Source organism: Petaurus breviceps, unplaced genomic scaffold, assembly GCF_028583685.1.
Source record: "Petaurus breviceps papuanus isolate PSGF00001 unplaced genomic scaffold, PetGlider_PUasm1.0 221, whole genome shotgun sequence".
NCBI classification, from domain to species: Eukaryota; Metazoa; Chordata; class Mammalia; order Diprotodontia; family Petauridae; genus Petaurus; species Petaurus breviceps.
Genome location: NW_027185877.1, coordinates 1,560,569 through 1,579,002, shown reverse-complemented (window position 1 = coordinate 1,579,002; position 18,434 = coordinate 1,560,569). Strand labels below are relative to the sequence as shown.

Genomic DNA, 18,434 nt, shown 5'->3' with positions numbered 1-18,434 from the left:
TACCAGGGAATAAACTTGTTAGACTTGTTCTTCTTGCTAGAAGGAATGTCAGCACATTCCTTCCTCACCCTGACTTCCTGGTGACCTTTAAGAATCTTGACCATCCCCCCTGACCCCTATAGAATTGGCGCCAAGCCACTCTCTCTAAAGCTCATACTTGTCTGTCACCCAATCCCTGACCTTTGTGTTTCCCGCTCTCCCCAAGAACTATATAAAAGAACGCCCGAGAAGACACTCGGGGTCCTCCATCTTAAGTGTATGGTTGGACCCGGGTTCGAACTCGTGAATAAATGTTTGTCTTCTTTGTCAGTCTTGTAGTCTCTGTTTTTTCCTTGGTACCACGTTTCAGATATAATGGGGTACTTTGCTTTGGTTGAGGATGGTTGAGACCAACATAAATTTTGTTGTTATTTGGAATATCTTCAGACATAATTATTTTTGAATGTATATCTCCATTGTCACATGAATATAAATTGATGTTCAAATAAATATATGAATGGGGATAATCACTTAACATTTCAGTGTCCCAGGAAACACTTTAGGAATAAATATTGCTTAATAGTTGCCTGTTTTGATTAGTGGAAGAAATTTCCTTGCCTGGCAGTTTTTATATTGATAAAATAATGTCTGGAACAAAAAAAAAAGTTAACATTATAATAAACTAAAAATAAATATCAGTTTAAGTATAGGAGACATGCCTTTCCAAAGCATGCATTATACCAGAATCTTTAGGCTTCACATTTAATTTGTCCACGGAATCTGAATATTATTATTATTTATATATTTCAACAAAATTACTTTTCTGACATTCTTTGGCTGGGGGATAGAGAGTTTATTTAGGCATAGAGAGTTTATTCTATTTTTTTCAGTTCTTCTCTTTTTCCCTTTTTCCTCCCCATCCATTGAGAAGATGAGAAAAACAAAGCCCATTACCAGTGATGGGGGAGGGGATCCCAATAGGTTCAGCAGATATTCTGATCTTATCCAAGACCAGAAAACCTGCAATGTCGTCTGGAAAGAATTCAAGGTTTCAGGCTTAATTGGAGTGAGAGTAATAGAAGTTTATTGTTTTGCTTCCGGGAGAAGTGGGCAAGAGTCCTTTAGGGGACCTTCGAGTGAGAGGGGTACATGCTTTTACTCTTAAAGGGTAGGGCTGCCATTGTCAGGGCTGGCCTGAGGGGAGGGGCCTCAATGCATACACAAAGGTCAGAGCTGACCAAGAGGAGAAAGTGAATAGATAGTTTAGATAAGATTTGGGCCAGGTCGTTAAGGAGATAAAAGGCAAGGACAAAGGAGGGTGTGGGCCTGGCCTGGCCTGGCCTTGATTACTTAATCAAGAGATTAAGTAAGAACGAAAGGGGTCGAAGGGTGTTGCCTAGGTGGAATGTGGGATAGGGGGAAGGGGCAGATCTCAAGGGCAGGAAAGGACAAATCACGACTTCACAGACTGGCTCCACAAGTTGGTCTGACCTAGACCCCAGGTACCCCATCACCAGTATGTTTTGTCATACAAGACACATTTTTGAATTAGCCATGTTCAAAAGAAAAGCAAAAGAGAAAAGAAAAGGAAATATGCTTTGGGTTGTAATGAGTCCATCCATTCTTTTATTTGAATTTTATTTTTAATTTATAGAATAAAACAAGCTCTTCCATAATATAATACAATAAAAAAAGTTATCTATTTGGAGACAGCATCTTTCATCCTTAGACCTTTGGAATTGTTATGGGTCATTGAATTGATCAGAGATTTTAAGTTTTTCAAAGCTGAGCATATTTGCAATATTGCTGTTACTGTATAAATTGTTTTACTTGTTCTGCTCATGTAACTCTTCATAAGTTCATGCAAGTCTTCTCAAGCTTTTCTAAAACTATCCACTTCATCATTTTTTAGAGCGTAATAGTATTCCATCATATTCATATAACATAATTTGTTCATTCATTCCCTAATTCATGGGTATCCCCTCAATTTCTAGTTCTTTGCCACCACAAAATGAGTTGTTATGAATATTTTTGTACATTTGGGTCATTTCCCTCATTTTTTGAACTCTTTGGGCATAGGCCTAATAGTGTTACTGCAGGGTCAATGAATATAGACAGATGAATAGAGTTTAAGGGGTAGTTTCAAATTGTTTCCTGTAATAGTTGGATTAGTTCACAGCAGTGTACCTGTTTTTCCATTTCCCCTCTAGCATTTGTCATCTTTCTTTTTTGTTATCATAGACAATCTGATGGACTGTGTAGTTGTTGTGGTTTAAACTCTGGGACACCAAAAAGTGTTGGGGTTTCGATGTGTCAGTCAGTCAGACCACCTCTAATCCAAATAATGGCATTTATTGAGATTGACACCTCTCATGAAGCAAGCTAAATTCCAAGAGGAACCAACAACTTCAGAGATCAAAATGACTTTTTCTAGGGTAAACATGTAATTACGTAATAGAAATTATGAATATTAAAAAGTCAGGAGGGGTTTGTTAAGGGATTGGGTAATAGAGGAGTGGAACTGTGCATAATGAATACAGAAAAACCCATGGGGGGTACCTATGTATGATAATGATATTATAATAAGCCTCTCTCCATCATAAGTTTACTATACGATTACTGATTAGGTGTTTACTTAGGGAAAGTCCCTTCTATTGTTTTGGGGTCCACATCCTTCCCTGGCATCCGGTTACTGCTTTCTGATTGGCTGACTATTGTGGTCCTGTCTGAGACTAGATGGATATGGTTGTGGTTGAGTGTATTGGACACACACCTGCTGTTTCTGTGAGAAATATGAGGAATGGGTCTGGGGGCAGCTTTATTCAGATTCCATCAAAGTGATATTTTATATATGTTTTAATTTGCATTTCTCTAATTCTTAGTGATTTAAAGCATTTTTAGATGTAAGTATGGCTTTGATTTCTTCCTAAAATTTTTATTTATATCCTTTGATCATTTGTCAGTTGAGGAATGATTCTTATTCTTAAAATGTTGCCCCAGTTGCTTCTATATTTTAGAAATGAGATCTTGATCTGAGAAAGTTGTTGAAAATTTTGCCTTTCTTCTAATTTTAGCTGCAGTGATTTAGTTTGTGAAAAAACCTTTTAAGTTTTTTTGTAATCAAGATTGTCCTCTTTACTTCTGTGACCATCTCTATGTTTGGTCATGAACTTGCCTCTATACATAAATTTGACAAGTAATGTCTTATCTGCTCCACTAATATGCTTATGTTATCCCCCTTTATGTATAAATCATCTATCCATTTGGAGCTTATCTTAGTATACAATGTGAGATACTGTTTCATGCCTAATATCTTTCATACTCCTTTCCATTTTTACCAAGTTGCTTGCCTCAATAACTGGGATCTTTAAGTTTATCAAATACTAGGCTACTTTGTCCATTTGCTTCTAAATATTGTGTGCCTAATCTTTTCCATTGATCAACTATTCTATTTCTTACCCAGCACCTAATTGTTTTCATGTTTTATAGCTTTATAATACGATTTGAGATCTGGTGTTGCCAGATTCCTTACCTTTCATTTTTTTGCATTGATTCCCTTGTTATTATTGACTTATTATTTATTATTATTATAAATAAATATATTATTTATGATTATAATTATTATATGATTATACTTTTTCCTCCAAATGAATTTGATATTATTTTTTCTTACTTTAGAGTAATTTTGCCTTAGTTTAATCAGTTTATTAGGGGTGAAGGAGAGGGGAGGGGAGAGATTTGAATCTGTAATAACATTACTTCTGATGTGGAATCTTCCTTCACTGATGCAGACAAGCAACCCTTTTGTTAACTTAAAGGTCTGGAGAATTATATGGGAGCCTTCTGGAATTCAGTGATTTGCTCATGTTTACACATAGCTAATGTGTCAGAGGCAAGAATTGAAACCAGATCTCATTGACTCCCAATCTAGTCTTCTGCCCTCTCTCCATTATGCTGTTTCTCTTGTGGTTTCTAGTCCAGGATTAAAAATATAACACTAAATTTCCTTTACATATGAACTTTTATCTGAAAAGGTTATGCTGGTTAATGTGTACATAGGGAACCTGGACTTCCACTTTTTTTTTTGTTTTTTGCTTTTGTATTACATTATTTGTGGCAGGAGATTAACATAATTTCTTACTGTTGCCATGGCAAAAGTGTTTACATGGAAATTCTCAGCAATCAAATTTCTTATTCTATGCCCCCTGGAAAGTGATTGGCATGGGTTCTTGGCAAACAGAAAAAAGAATATTGATGTGGTTAATTTTGATTGTGGGTGGGTGGGGGAGGTTCTTTGAAATAGGATAAGTTTCTGTTTAGTTTTTTTTGTTTTTAAGAAGAGCTTTATTTTTGGCACGATAGATTTAGAAAGATCTTTTTAGATGCCTTTTTGTTTAGAGAGTTTGGAACTGACTTGGGGTGTGTGTGTGTGTGTGTGTGTGAGTGTGAGTGTGTGTGCACGTGTTTATGTATATTCATGTTCATGTCTTATGCACACATTTTTTGGGAGGACTGAAAGGTATTTAATTGGCATAAGTTGCTGTTGATATGGAAATTGCTTTTATTGTTACTGATCTACAATGTCCTTTTAACTTACTCTGCTAGAGAGTTGCCTGAGCATTGAGGGGTTCACTGACTTACCTCTGATCACACAACAAGGCTCTGTCAAAGTCTGGACTTGAACCAAGCCTGTTTCCCAAGCCAACTTTCTATCCATGTTACCTCTCATATACATTTTAATGATTTTTACATACATTTATAACATCCGCTCTGTGAATAGAGAGGCATCAGGATGGGGAAACTGGGGTGAGAGTTGGCTTTTTCTTAGAACTTCCTTCAGCAAAGTTCTCTGCTTTGAGATGCTTATAGAGCTGATGGTGCTCCTGGATATTTCCCTTCTTTGAAAGAAGTGAATCCTCTTACTTCTTAGTGGTATGCTCGAAAGCCTCATGCTCCAAATTATGGAAAAGCTCTTCATTCAAGCTAATTCAGTCCTTACATATAGGACCAGGAGCGTGTAACAAAATCTCACTTCTCCTAAGGAGTTGATGGGGGAAAGGTCAGAGCTGACCTAGAGGAGCATGTGAATAGATAGTTTAGATAAGATTTGGGCCAGGTCAAGGAGACAAAAGGCAAGGACAAAGGAGGGTGTGGGCCAGGCCTGAGAAAAAATGAAGAGATTAAGTAAGAACAAAGGGGTCACAGGGTGTTGCCTAGGTGGAGTGTGGGATAGGGAGAAGGGGCCGAGCTCAAGGGTGGGAAAGGACAAATTGCAAGTTACAACTGAACAGACTGGTTTTACAAATTGGTTTCACAAATTGATCTAGACCCCAGGTACCCCATCAGAGTCATCCATATAACGTCCAATATTTATCCAATAGCTTTCACAATCTAAGGTTTTTTTTTGATTGATTAAAATATGTTATCACTCAGCTAAGACATCAGAGTAAAATGGGGTAGGGTAGCTTTTAGCTCCACTATTTTTAAGCTTTACAAAGCACTTTCATCACTATAGCCTTGTGGGGTAGGTAGGGAATATGCATTTGTATTATATGAACTGATTTGAGAAGCATGGAATCTTTTAAACAAGCACAAAAGAATCCAGATTTATTGAAAACCATTTTCTTTGCTATTTCTCTGTTAAGTGTAGAAGTCTTGAACTGTCAAGAAAATATGAGTTATTTTTATCCAGTGACATTTTTAATTAATCTCATTTCAGGGAAAGCCTGTGGGAACGCCAGATGCTGGGGCTTACTTCCGTGTGCTCTCCGAGCATGGAGTGGCGGCCTTGTTTACTGCACCAACTGCAATTAGAGCCATCCGTCAACAGGACCCTGGGGCAGCCCTGGGGAAGCAGTACTCTTTGACAAGGTGATGTGGGAACACTGGGCAAGTCACATTCAAAGCCTAGATCTGAATCAGTGAAAGGGTTATGATCTGGGGAGTTTGAGTACCTTTGTGGTTGAAGTTAAATAGTCTGAATGTCCTTAGGATTAATGATCCAGCAGATAGCTTTGAAATAGAAGAACACAGAACAGATATCAAACTGCTTTATGGGGCTGCTTCATATAATATTCCTTCGCATGATATCATTTCAACAGTCTCTGAAAGTTAGTGGTAGTAGGGGAAGGCTTTCTTTTTCACAGAAAGAAACACTTTGGGAGTAGTATTCATTATACTGGTGTTTGGACTGTGTCTGACTTTGGGGATGTAGGGAAGAGGAAACCAGACTTAACATTTCATCACAGAATCACAGATTTGCATAATTTTAAGGGATCTCAGAGGCCACCTTGTCCAAGTCACATACAAAAGGAGTTCCCATTTTAATATAGCCAAGTAGTCATCTGGTTCATTCTTAAAGACTTCTGAGGAGAGGAGATCCACCATTTCTTGAGGCAGTCAATTCCACTTTGGGACAACCTTAATTGGGAGATAGTTTGTTTCTATATAACTTCCATCCATTGCAGCTGGTGCCCAAGAGAACAAGTCTATTCAGTCTTACATGGGATAGTCCTTCAAAAACTTGACGAAGAGCTACCAAATCCCCTCCTGAGTCTTGTCTTCTCTAGGATAAACTTGCCCTGTTCCTTTGATTGATGCTTATGTGGCAAAGCCTCAGAACCTGTCATCCTCCTGACTGTCCTACTTTGGATCATTTACTACTTGTCAATATCATTCTTAAACCATGGGAACATTCCCTTAAAGCATTAAGTGAAACAATGTCTGAACTATGAACTATATTTGACAATCTGAACTCCTACTGCTTCGAATCAGTAACAAGAAGGAAGGAAGGGAAGGAGGAGGAGGGAGGGAGGAGGACATGTATGCATATATATATATATGATGGGGAATGGGATCCCAATAGGTTCATCAGGAATTATGATCTTATCTAAGACCAGAAAACATGCAATATCGTCTGGAAAGAATTCAAGGTCTCAGGCTTAATTGGAGTGAGAGTTGTAGAAGTTTATTGTTATGCTTCTATGAGAAGCGGCCAAGAGTCCTTTAAGGGACCTGCAAGTGAGACGGGTACATGCTTTTACCTGTAAAGGGTAGGGCTGCCATTGTCAGGCTTACCTGAAGGGAGGGGCCTCAGTGCATAGACAAAGGTCAGAGCTGACCAAGAGGAAAATGTGAATAGATAGTTTAGATAAGATTTGGGCGTGGTTGTTAAGGAGACAAAAGGCAAGGACAAAAGAGAGAGTGGGCCAGGCCTAGAAGAAATGAAGAGATTAAGTAAGAACAAAGGGGTCACAGGGTGTTGCCTAGGTGAAGAGCGGGATAGGGAGAAGGGGCAGATCTCAAGGGTGGGAAAGGACAAATTGCAGTTACAACTTCACAGACTGGTTTTACAAGTTGGTTTGACCTAGACCCCGGTACCCCATCATATGTGCATACATACATAAATAGATATGTATGTAAAATATATCTTTGTACATTTTGAAATTTAAATGATTATTTGCATAGGGAGATTATTATTTGACTTAATATATTTAGATAAAATATTGAAAATCACCATCTAAATTATATGAAATTAACTGAAAGAAAAGTATTGCCTATAAAGGAGTTATTAAATTGCCTTTTGTTTTCTAACAATATTCCCTGCATATATATTGATTATTTTTCTGCTATTTTAGAGACTGATTTCCCCATCCATTTAAGTTTAATAATAATTTTATACATACATATGGAAGAGTAATTACAGTTGTTTGTACCTTCAAAGCACTTTCCAAACTTCAGTCCTCTTAGCATCTCTTTGAAGTAAGTTGCTAATATCAGAAAATGAGACATGGAAAATTCAATAACCATCTCATGTCAAAAAATATACTCCCTAAATAAAATGATCTTTTAAATTGTAGTGTAAAGGCATCTATATCCTAAAGAAAAGGAGGGTTAGAAAAATGGTTTGAGGGAATGACGTGGGGTATTTTGGTGACTCTGTGATGTAATCAAGGCAGATCCAACTCAACTTGGGGGATGTTCATTTTGGGTGGTGGGGTAAGCAAGTCTGGATGAATCTACTGATATTCAGAGAAGAATCATGTGATCAGATTTATATCTCAAAGGGATAAGTGAGTTATCTAAAATCACATAACTAACTAGTACATGACTGAGCCCAAGATTTGAACCCAGGTCCTTCTATTCCAAATCTAATGCTCTTTTCACTGAGCCAAGCTACCACTCATGCACAACCATTAAATATTAACTCTAATACTGGACACCTTAACATCTTTCAAATCCCCTTTCCTTTAACAGGTCACTATTTTCCCACTTCCATTTTAGCCCCTCCAAATCTAGTTGTTCTCAATGAATTTTTGCTAAACATTTCTATGAATATGGCTAGTCTACGTACCATCAGAAAGTTGTATTGGCTCTTCTGATTCACTCCTACTCACACATGAATGCACCCTATGTGTAGTAGAGTAGGTTAAGATAGGTGTCCAGGGAAGAGATATAATCCCATCTGATGAATGGCATTGCTTTCCTCTGTGTTTATTTTTATTTATTTATAGGCAACACCCCCTGTCTCCTTGCCAAGGGTATCCTTTGCAAAAGCAGGGTCTGTGTCAACTACATAGTTTATACCCAAGCATTTCCTAAATTAACACTATGTTAATATTATTTTGTTGTTGTTCACTCATTTCAGCCATGTCCAACTTTTGGTGATCTTATTTTGGGGAGTTTTCTGAGCAAAGATAGTGGAGTGGTTTGCCATTCATTTCCTACTCCAGTTCATTTTACAGATGAAGAAACTGAGTCAAACAAGGTTAAGTGAGTTACCCAGAGTCACACAGCTAGTAAATATCTCAGGCTGGATTTGAATTCATGAAAATGAGTCTTCCTGATTCTAAGCCCAGTGCTCTATTCACTTTGCCACCTAGCTGCCCCCATAATGTTAATTATAGATCTTAAATTATGGAAGTGTAATGAGATTATGGCATCACAAAGATGGAACAAAACTCAAATTGTTATCTGTGCTGACCTCTTCCTGCCTCCATTTCTGAGAAAATATCATACTTGAATTGTATCTTACTTTTAATCATCTTTAAGGATGGAGATTAAAAAAACCTCAAAAACTAAGATGCTTAAAAAAATAATAATCTTAGAGGCAGCTAGGTGGCATAGTGGACAGAATAGCAGCCCTGGGTTCAGGAAGACTTGAGTTCAAATCCTGCCTCAGACTAGCTGTATGACCCTAGGCAAGTCACTTAAACCCACTTGCCTCCCCAAAATGATCTTAGTATATTTATAAGAAAAATTGTGATGTAGAGGTGAGAAAACCATCTTGATCAGAAAGAGGTGGGTTCAATTCCTGCTTCTGATACAATACTGACTATGGCACCATAGGCAAGCTACTTAAATCCTCAGTGTCCTAAGCAACATTCTAGACTTGTAAAATGTAGAAGTCACCAATCCGAATTGGTACAAAGATAATCGCTTCCTTATCTGAAGTTTTCCGGTATCATAGATAATACATCATTGGTAATCTGGCTTCCCTGCCACCCAACTCCCTGTCTACATGCAAAGCCCTCACTCCAAAAACCTAACATTAATAGTGATCTCACATGCTATTTTTTAATTTATCCTACACTTTGACTTGTACCTGTACTTTTATCTATGATGAGTAAACTTCTTTGCTTGAACACTGTTTCTTCCATAATAAGTGTCTTAATTTCGAGTTATTGACATAAATTCCTTCCCAAACTAATTCTGTAATACAATTAGCTTGATGCATGACTATGATTTTTACCAGTAGGATACCTTGCTAATCTGTTCCTTTTCCACTCTATATTCTTATACTATTTAGATTGTTTGCCAGCTGGCTTCCAATGCTATAATTTGGATTAGACACAATCATTACTGGTACATTGGCTTAAAAAAAGAACTCCTGTCTATTTTCTCTTAGAACACATTTTGGAAAACAGTTTTCTTAACAAAGAAAAAATTAAAACAGCAAAAACTCTTAAATTTGATGTTCTCTTAAACAATTAGGGGTAGAGGTAGCAAATGCTCAGTAGTAAAGACACAAAAGGTGTTTAAGAATCAAAAAAAAAGATGGAAATGGACAAAAATACAAATTCTCAAAATAAATTTAAGGTTTATTAGAATCAGGAGATTAATGAGAGATACAAATTTAGGTTGGTTTTGGTTCTCATATAGCTTAGTGATTCATGTATTTTTGTTCTCAGTTCTTTTTCTTTGACATGGTTCTTCTGAATCTCATTTTTGTCCCAATTAACTGTTATGTATTTTCTTGTGTTTTGGGGGGGCATAAGAGTATCATAGAAGTCATAAAGGATAGATTAGAATAAGGTGGAGGAATTATGAAAGAAAGCTGATATGAGAAAGAAGAAAAATAGGAACGTTAACTCAGAAGGGGTGTGATGTGTGTGTGTGTGTGTGTTTAGAGAGAGACAGTAAATAAGTGTGTGTGTGTGTGTGTGTCTGTCTGTCTCTTTCTTTGGAGGCCATCTAGTTGAACCTATACCTGAAAAGGAATCCTCTTTTTGACATCTCTAGTTACTACTCCCTTAGCTTTAAAGACCTTCATTGATGAGAAATGGACCACATTCCAATTTCTTGACAACTCTAAATATAAATTTAAATTTAATGGCCATAGTTGTAAGCTTCTCCATCACACAAATACATAAGTCTTTTTTTACAAAAACAAAAGCAAAAAAGAGCCCAAAAGCTGTCAGATATTCTATAGAGATCAAATAAATTTGAAATATCCAACAACACATCTCACTGTCCAAAAATACTGGTCTATCCCTGTGTGACTCTAGTCCATGCTCTCCTACTAATTGACCACTGAGAGCCAACACAATGTAATAGAAGTCTTCCTTGTGTTCTCCTGACATCATAATGGATACTGCAGACTATTTCCCAGTTACCTTTTACTTTTGTCACATGGCTATCCCCTGATGACATCCTTTACTCCTTCAAAATGCTATTTTTCTATTTATCTTATTTCTCCTTTGCCCTCTGAGTGATAGGGAATAGGGATAGAGCCTGGATGTGCTTGTAAATTCATTGTCATAGAGAACTGTCTACCTTTGGTCACCAGTACATCCTCTGCAATTTATCATCTTTAAGACTTGCCCAAAACTCCCAGGAATATTATTATAGCCAAGTTCCAGAACCTACAGGTCAAGAAGAAAATACTGTAAGCAGCCAGAAAGAAAAAAAAAAGTCAAGTATTGTGGAACCACTGTCAGTATAGTACAAGATTTAGCAGCTTCTATATTAAAGGATCAGAGGGCTTGGAATATGGCATTCCAGAGGACAAAGGAGCTAATTACAACCAAGAATCACCTACCCAGCAAAACTGAGTGTAATCCTTCAGGGGGAAATTTGGAAATTCAATGAAATAGAGAACTTTCAAGCATTTTTTGATAAAAAGACCAGAGATGAATAGAAAATTTGACTTTGTGAGTGGCTAGGTGGCACAGTGAATAGAGCACTGGCCCTGGAGTCACGAGGACTTGAGTTCAAATCTGGACTCAGACACTTAACATTTACTAGCCACGTGACCTTGAGCAAGTCACTTAATTCCAATTGCCCTGCCTTCCCCCCTCCAAAAAGCAAAAAGAAAAAAAGAAAGTTTGCCTTTCAAATACGAGACTCAAGAGAAGCATAAAAAGGTAAACAGAAAAGGGAAATCATAAGAGACTTGATAAGATTAAACTGTTTACATTCTTACATGGGAAGATGATTCTTGTAACTCATAAAACTTTTCTCATTATTAGGGTATTTATAAGGATTATATATAGACAGATGGTGCAGGTGTGAGTTAAATATGGAGGGATGATATAAAAAATAAAGTTAAGGATTGAGAGAGTATACTGGAGAAAGAGAAAGAAAGACATAGAATGGAGTAAATGATCTCATATAAAAGAGGCAAGAAAAGCTTTTGCAGTAGAGGGGAAGAGTGGGGAGGGAAGGGGAGCTGAATGAACTTTATTCTCATCGGAATTGACTCAAAGAGGGAATAAAATAGTCAATTGGATAGAAAAATCTATCTTACCCTACAGGAAAATAGGAGGGGAAGGGAATAAGAGAAGTGGAGGTGCTAGGAAGGGCAGATTAGGGGAAGGTGTAGTCAGAAGTAAAAAGAAAAACAAAAAACTTTTGAGAAGGAACAGGGCAAAAGGAGAGAGAATAAAATAAATACGGGAGGGGGTGTAGGATGGAGAGAAAAGAAGCAAGTTTCTCTGATAAGGGCCTAATTTCTCAAACATATAGAAAACTGAGTCAAATTTATAAAAAATGGAGCCATTCACCAGTTGATAAATGATCAAAAGATAGGAAGTTTTCAGATGAAGTAATCAGAGCTATTTATAGCCACATGAAAAAATGCTCTCACTTTTGGTTGGAGAAATGCAAATTAAAACAATTCTGTGGTACTAACTCATACTTCTTAGATTGGTTAATAGGACAGAAAAGGAAAATGACCAATTTTGGAGGGGATGTGGAGAAAATCAGATATTAATGAACCATTGGTGGAGTTGTGAAATGATTCATTTGTTCTTTAGAGCAATTTGGAACTATACCCAAAAGGCTATAAAATTACGAACCTTTCTTGGAGCTTTTATAGATAAAATGGAAGGAAGAAAGCAAAATGAAGAAAAACTCTTTGACCTAGCAGTACCACTACTAGGTCTGTATTCCAAAAGAGATAAAAACCAAAAAGGGAAAAGTACCTATATGTTAAAAAAAAAATAATTTTAGCCCTTTTTAGTGGCAAGGAACGGGAAATTGAAGAGATGCCCTACCAGCTGAGTCCCTTACAGTGTGGATTGATATTTGGTCCCATTTAACAGCTTTTTCTATCTTTGTTCTGTTATGGTATAATTTATGTTGCTGTTGTTTCATCATTTCGATCCTGTCCAATGACCTCATTTGGGATTTCCTTGGCAAAGATACTGGAGTGGTTTGGGAAAATGACTGAACAAATTCTGGTTTGTGATTTTGACGGAATACTATTGTGGTTTAAGAAATTATGAGCAGGATGCTCTCAGGAAAACCTGGGAAGACTTATATGAATTGATGCAAAGTAAAATGTATATGTACAAAGTACAGCCATATTGTAAGATGATCAGCTGTGAAAGATTTAGCTATTCTCAGCAATACAACAATCCAAGACAACTCTGAAGAACTTATGATGAAAAATGCTATCCATTCCCAGAGAAATAACCGATGGTGTCTGAATACAGATTGAAGCATACTTTTTTAAACTTTATTTTTCTTGAGGTTTTTTTTTTTGGTATATGTTTTCTTTCATAACATGACTAACATGGAAATGTTTTGTATGACTCCATATGTATAATCTAAATAGAATTACTTGCCTTCTCAATGAAGGGGGACAGGGAGGTAGGAAGAGAGAATTTGGAACCAACAGTTTTTTAAATGAAGGTTAAAATTGTTTTTACATGTAACTGGGGAAAAATAAAATATTAAATATTAAAAAGAAAGACTTGCCCAAGGTCACTGTGTCACTCCCTCAGGACTGTGCCACACTGCCTCTGAATGATAAACATTTTAAATTCTTCAGAGGATTTAATGTATTTTGACTTCCAGCCATACAACAACATCAGTAGAATATTAGCATTTCTTCAGAAACAGACCTTTTTTCTTAGAGAAGTTTAAAATTGTTAAAAAAAAAAAAGTATTGCCATTCCTCAAAGGTAATCCAGCCTTCTTTCTTCATCTTGCTTAGTTCCAGGCCCAGATACTTGTCCATTTCTCTATGTTCAAGTCGTATACTATAGGATAAGACAGTTGTCCCTTTTAACTACATGCCATGATTTGGACAGTATAAATTTTCTTCCTCCCCACCCCACCTCACCCCAATATAGATGGTTAGGCCAATCCCTTGTAGTGCCTACATTATCTCTTTCAGAAGGTGCTATAGCCTTGTAGGGTGGGATGCCATTATACTGATGGCATGGGAAGGATGCTGGAAACTGGGAAGCTCAAAGATTATAAGTGGTTCATTCATAAAGGAGAGAGAAGCAGTAGAAAGTAAAACCAGAACAGATAAAGCTTTGTGAGAGACGTGGTTGAGCCAAACCATGCTGGGAGTGTGTAATAGATAAAATGGAAGGAAGAAAGAAAAATGAAGAAAAATAGAAAAGATTTACAGAGATTTTTATGATCATCATTAAGGAACAGAGGTCCACATCATAATTCTGGGTTGTAAGCACTGTCTTTGGAGTCAGAGAATCTTGAGTCCAATCCTGCTTCTAAAACTTACAAATTTCTGTGACTTTGGGGAAAAAAAAAACAAACACCTCTCTAGGCCTCAAGTGAGAAGGATACAGATGGACTAGGTGACTTTTGAGGTTCTTTCCAGCTCTAAAGTTATGATCCTATGTGTTTATAGGGAAGTTAGAAATTGCATTAGGGGTAGCTAGGTGGTAAAGTGAATAGAGCACCAGGCCTGGAGTCAAATTGAGTTCAAATCTGGCCTCAGACACTTAGTAGCTATGTGACCCTGTGCAAATCACTTCATCCTGTTTGCCTCAGTTTCCTCATCTGTCAAATGAGCTTGACAAGGAAATGGCAAGCCACTCCAGTATCTTTGCCAAGGAAATCCCAAATGAGGTCATGAATAGTTGGACAGGATCGAAATGATGAAACAACATTAACAGAAATTATACCACAACAGAACAAAGATAGAAAAAGCTGTTAAATGGGACCAAGTGTCAATCCACACTGTAAGGGACTCAGTTGGGAGGGCATTAAAAGCTTCCATGATTCACAGATTATCTGAAAGCAAGGAAGATAATAAATTATGGGAAACATCCCAGACTTTATTAATAATGGAGAAAGAGTGACTGGAAAAACATCCAACAGCCACCAACCTGTAACGCCCACTTTTCGATCAACATACAAATTTTATGAGACTTTCTGTAAACAGATCGAGGTCATTCTTGATGAGCGTATTAGAGGTTTGATTCCACAGCAGAGTCTGTCCCTTGGTAGATAAAACAGATAGCTGTGTCCAATATGTCAGGGAAGATGTAACACAGAAGAGTAATTCCCCTGCCAAAAGTATTCACCACGTGTCCAGAGGAAATTCAGGGCAAAGTTCAAGTTGAAGCAGTTTACCCTTTAGATATTTTCTAAGTGCTGAAAATGACAGCAAATATGTTGTCCGCATTTATGTGTCCAGGTGTGCTGATGAATAAGTATTAAATTATCTACCTTGAATATTTGGAGTGAGTAATTTCAAAGATAACCATTTGTTAAAACTAGTGTCAACAGAGCAGTTTTGAATTGTTGGATGCCTAGGACCCATGACATATAGGCACTTAATGTTTGCTGAATGGAATTGTTAGAAATGTGAAGGTTTTCAATTTAGAAATTTATTATTTTATGTAGCGATTGAAATTTCATTTTAAATGTCATGCTCTGAGGCCGTATTTGAGACTTTTGCATTCAAATAACTTTTTTTAAAAAGTCAAAAGAACCTATTTTCTGATGGAAGGCTCCTTCACTACCTTAACTATAGAACTGTGGCCACAACTCTATTACTTTCCAGGATATTAAGGTCATTTAGCTTATATAAATATGGATGAGCAAGGAACTGGGGCTATTTTAAGACCTTTCCTTTTAAGGGAGGATTGAAATGTGAGAAAGAATGGCATTAATGGAACCAAATTTGAGAAAGAGAGAAATTCTGCAGGTTAAGCAATTGCATTTAATGTTAGAAAATAACATCTGGACTTTAAGTGGTTTTCACTTAAAAATATTTGTTGGTTCTTAATACAAACTTCTCAATAAAGGCTGTTGGGAGTATATGGCTAAAGTGACTGCAATATGGAGATAAGAAAAGTAAGGCTGATTGTGAAACAGTTATAGGAACCCAGTTAGAAAATATGTGGCTTTGGGTCTAACTTTATAACAAACAAAGGCAAAATTGTAGATCTTTTATTCTTAATTAGAGTAATGCTAATAGCCACTTCTAACTGGTATCGGGCGCTGTCATATTTCAAATATAGGAATGGTTTAAGAGGGAACCTCTGCTCATGTGTGTGTCTGTGTATGTATAGGGATAGATAGATAGATAGATAGATAGATAGATAGATAGATAGATAGATAGATAGATAGATAGATAGATAGATAGATAGATATGTATAGGCATGTGTATATAAATACATGTTTTGGTCCCAACTTATGGTTCATTAATGTAGGTAACCGCCCTGTGTGGAAACTGCCTCAACCTTTTCAGACTGGCATCTCAATTTTAGCTTCTGTCTTTGAGAATTGTCATAGACTCAACCTACATTGTTAGTGGTCATTTCCTTATCTAGAAATTCCTATGTTTGATTCCCTTCAATAAACATTTATCAAGCACCGACTAGGTCCCATGAACTGTACTAAGTGCTAGAGATACAAATAAGAAAACAAAGATAGGTCTTGTCCTCAAGGAGTTTACAATCTAATGGGGAAATAATGCACAAAAGGTAGTTGGAAAGCAGTAGGGTTTGGGAAGCATCTGAAGGCATCTTGTTCCATGGGGTTGAAACCAAGCAGAGTTGTAGATGGAAAGGGGAGAGTGAGTTGAAAGTCCAAATCTTGCCCTCTGTAAAAGAAAACTTTAGGAGGGGTTGATTGTTCACCTTCCTGCCCTCTAATCAAAGAAGAGAGGAAATTGAATGAGTTGGAAAGCTGTTACATATTCAAGCTAGAGTGGGCAGCATGATGATGAGATCTCAGTTGAAATCAAGCACAACTGCTGATGGAAGTGACACGTCCCTATCCCTATGATTTTTGTTATTACTATTATCCAAGAAGTAAACATAGTTGACTTTAGAGTTAGGAAGACTTAGGTTCAGATCCTGCCTCTAAAATTTGCTATCAGTGTGACTCTGGGCAAGTCACTTAAATTCTGAATACTGTAGGCAACTCTTTGAGGCTATATAAATTAGGGGCAGGTGTTGATCTGGGAGTTTCCTTACTCACAATTCCCCTATACCTATAAAATAATTGGTCTTCACTTCCTAAACTTACCATGCAAAATTATTGTTATACTAATAATGAGAGTGGAGTGGGCAGAATTGATGGAGAATTAATAACACTTTCATTTAATATCAATCCATCTTATGAATTTTTGCTTATTGACTATAAACATTGAATGACACATTTCTTTAAAAAATATTCCTGTCATTTGCCTCAATAATTACTCATCCTGAATTATTCAAGTTTGTCCATTTTTCTCATTTCTTTTCTCTATTCAACTCACTTAATCATTACTCTTTTCTACTTTATTTTTTTCTAAACTTTCAAATGCATTTGATTTCAATATGGGACCCAATTTAGATGAAAACTATGAAATAACGTTTTAGATTCCACGGCCTTTCTATGGAAGGTATAATTTAAATTGCCTTGAAAGATAGTAGGACTATGATAGGCATAGATATATGGAGGGAAGCATATTACAGGAGGAAGGAATAGCATGAGCAGAGACAGGAAATCATCCCCCCCCCCCAATGGCAGGGAGTCTCTAGCTGTAATGCCAAGCACAAGCAACTTCCAGGTCCAGATTATGAGCATAGCAAACTCTATTTATTTAGTGACAGATTAAACATGAAAACACAGCATTCACCATGTGTAACTCAATAATTTAGTAAGCCCTCATATCAATCACAAAGTAGTAAAGTCCAAGTACTCCACCCCTGGAAAGTACATTCATTTAGTCAATCACAAAGTCTTCTTTCTATTCAACTGGAGATTACTTTCCAATCATAAACAAAGTACATTCATTAGGTCACTCACAAAGTATAAAACTCAAAAGTTTTCCACCCCTGGATCACAATTGAATTACAATACCATCCATCACCACCAAGCACCCTATCAAAGGGGAAGTGGAGAGCACAAAGGCCATCTCCCCCTAAGTCACAACAAGGTTATGATATCATCACAGGATTCAATACCCAAGGAGAGGTCTTTTCTTCATCTTGATCCCAGGCAAGTTCTTAGTAATCTCTGTTCCTGGGAAGACAAAGCTTAACAAAGCCACAATATACATTGCCAGCATCCTCATCAATTCACTCTCTGCCTGCAGAACAGTCTCAAGACCCCTGAAAACATCAGCAAGACCCTTTTCCAGGATTTCTGTAAAGATAGAATAAGAAAATCCTCCTTCAGGGCTTCTGAACCAACAGCAAGGTTCCAGGACCTCTGCAACAACAGCACTGTCCTTCACCAGTAGAGGAATCTGGCAAAATAACATCAAAACAGACAGGAAAAATAATGGCACCACAGTCATGCCTCCTCAGTTCCCAGCAGCTCCAGGTGGCAGTTCTCAAAAGTCCTGAGCAGCTCCAACTGGCCCTCAGCTATCCAGGTGGCTTTGACTGGCAGTTCACTCTCTCTCTCAGCAACTCTGGCCTCCAGCAATTCTCTCTCTCTCTCTCTCTCTCTCTCTCTCTCTCTCTCTCTCTCTC

The 18,434-nt window shown here is 37.2% G+C and overlaps 1 protein-coding gene across 3 annotated transcripts in view; it reads left to right on the top strand.

The window, feature by feature from the left end:
* Positions 1-18,434, top strand: part of ACSS3 (acyl-CoA synthetase short chain family member 3) — a 235,300-nt gene that overhangs the window by 142,069 nt on the left and 74,797 nt on the right. For all 3 annotated transcript variants that reach the window (XM_069094789.1, XM_069094791.1, XM_069094790.1), the window contains exon 8: positions 5,699-5,850. In XM_069094789.1, the coding sequence (XP_068950890.1) occupies positions 5,699-5,850 (152 nt within the window). The remainder of the gene's footprint in view (positions 1-5,698; positions 5,851-18,434) is intronic.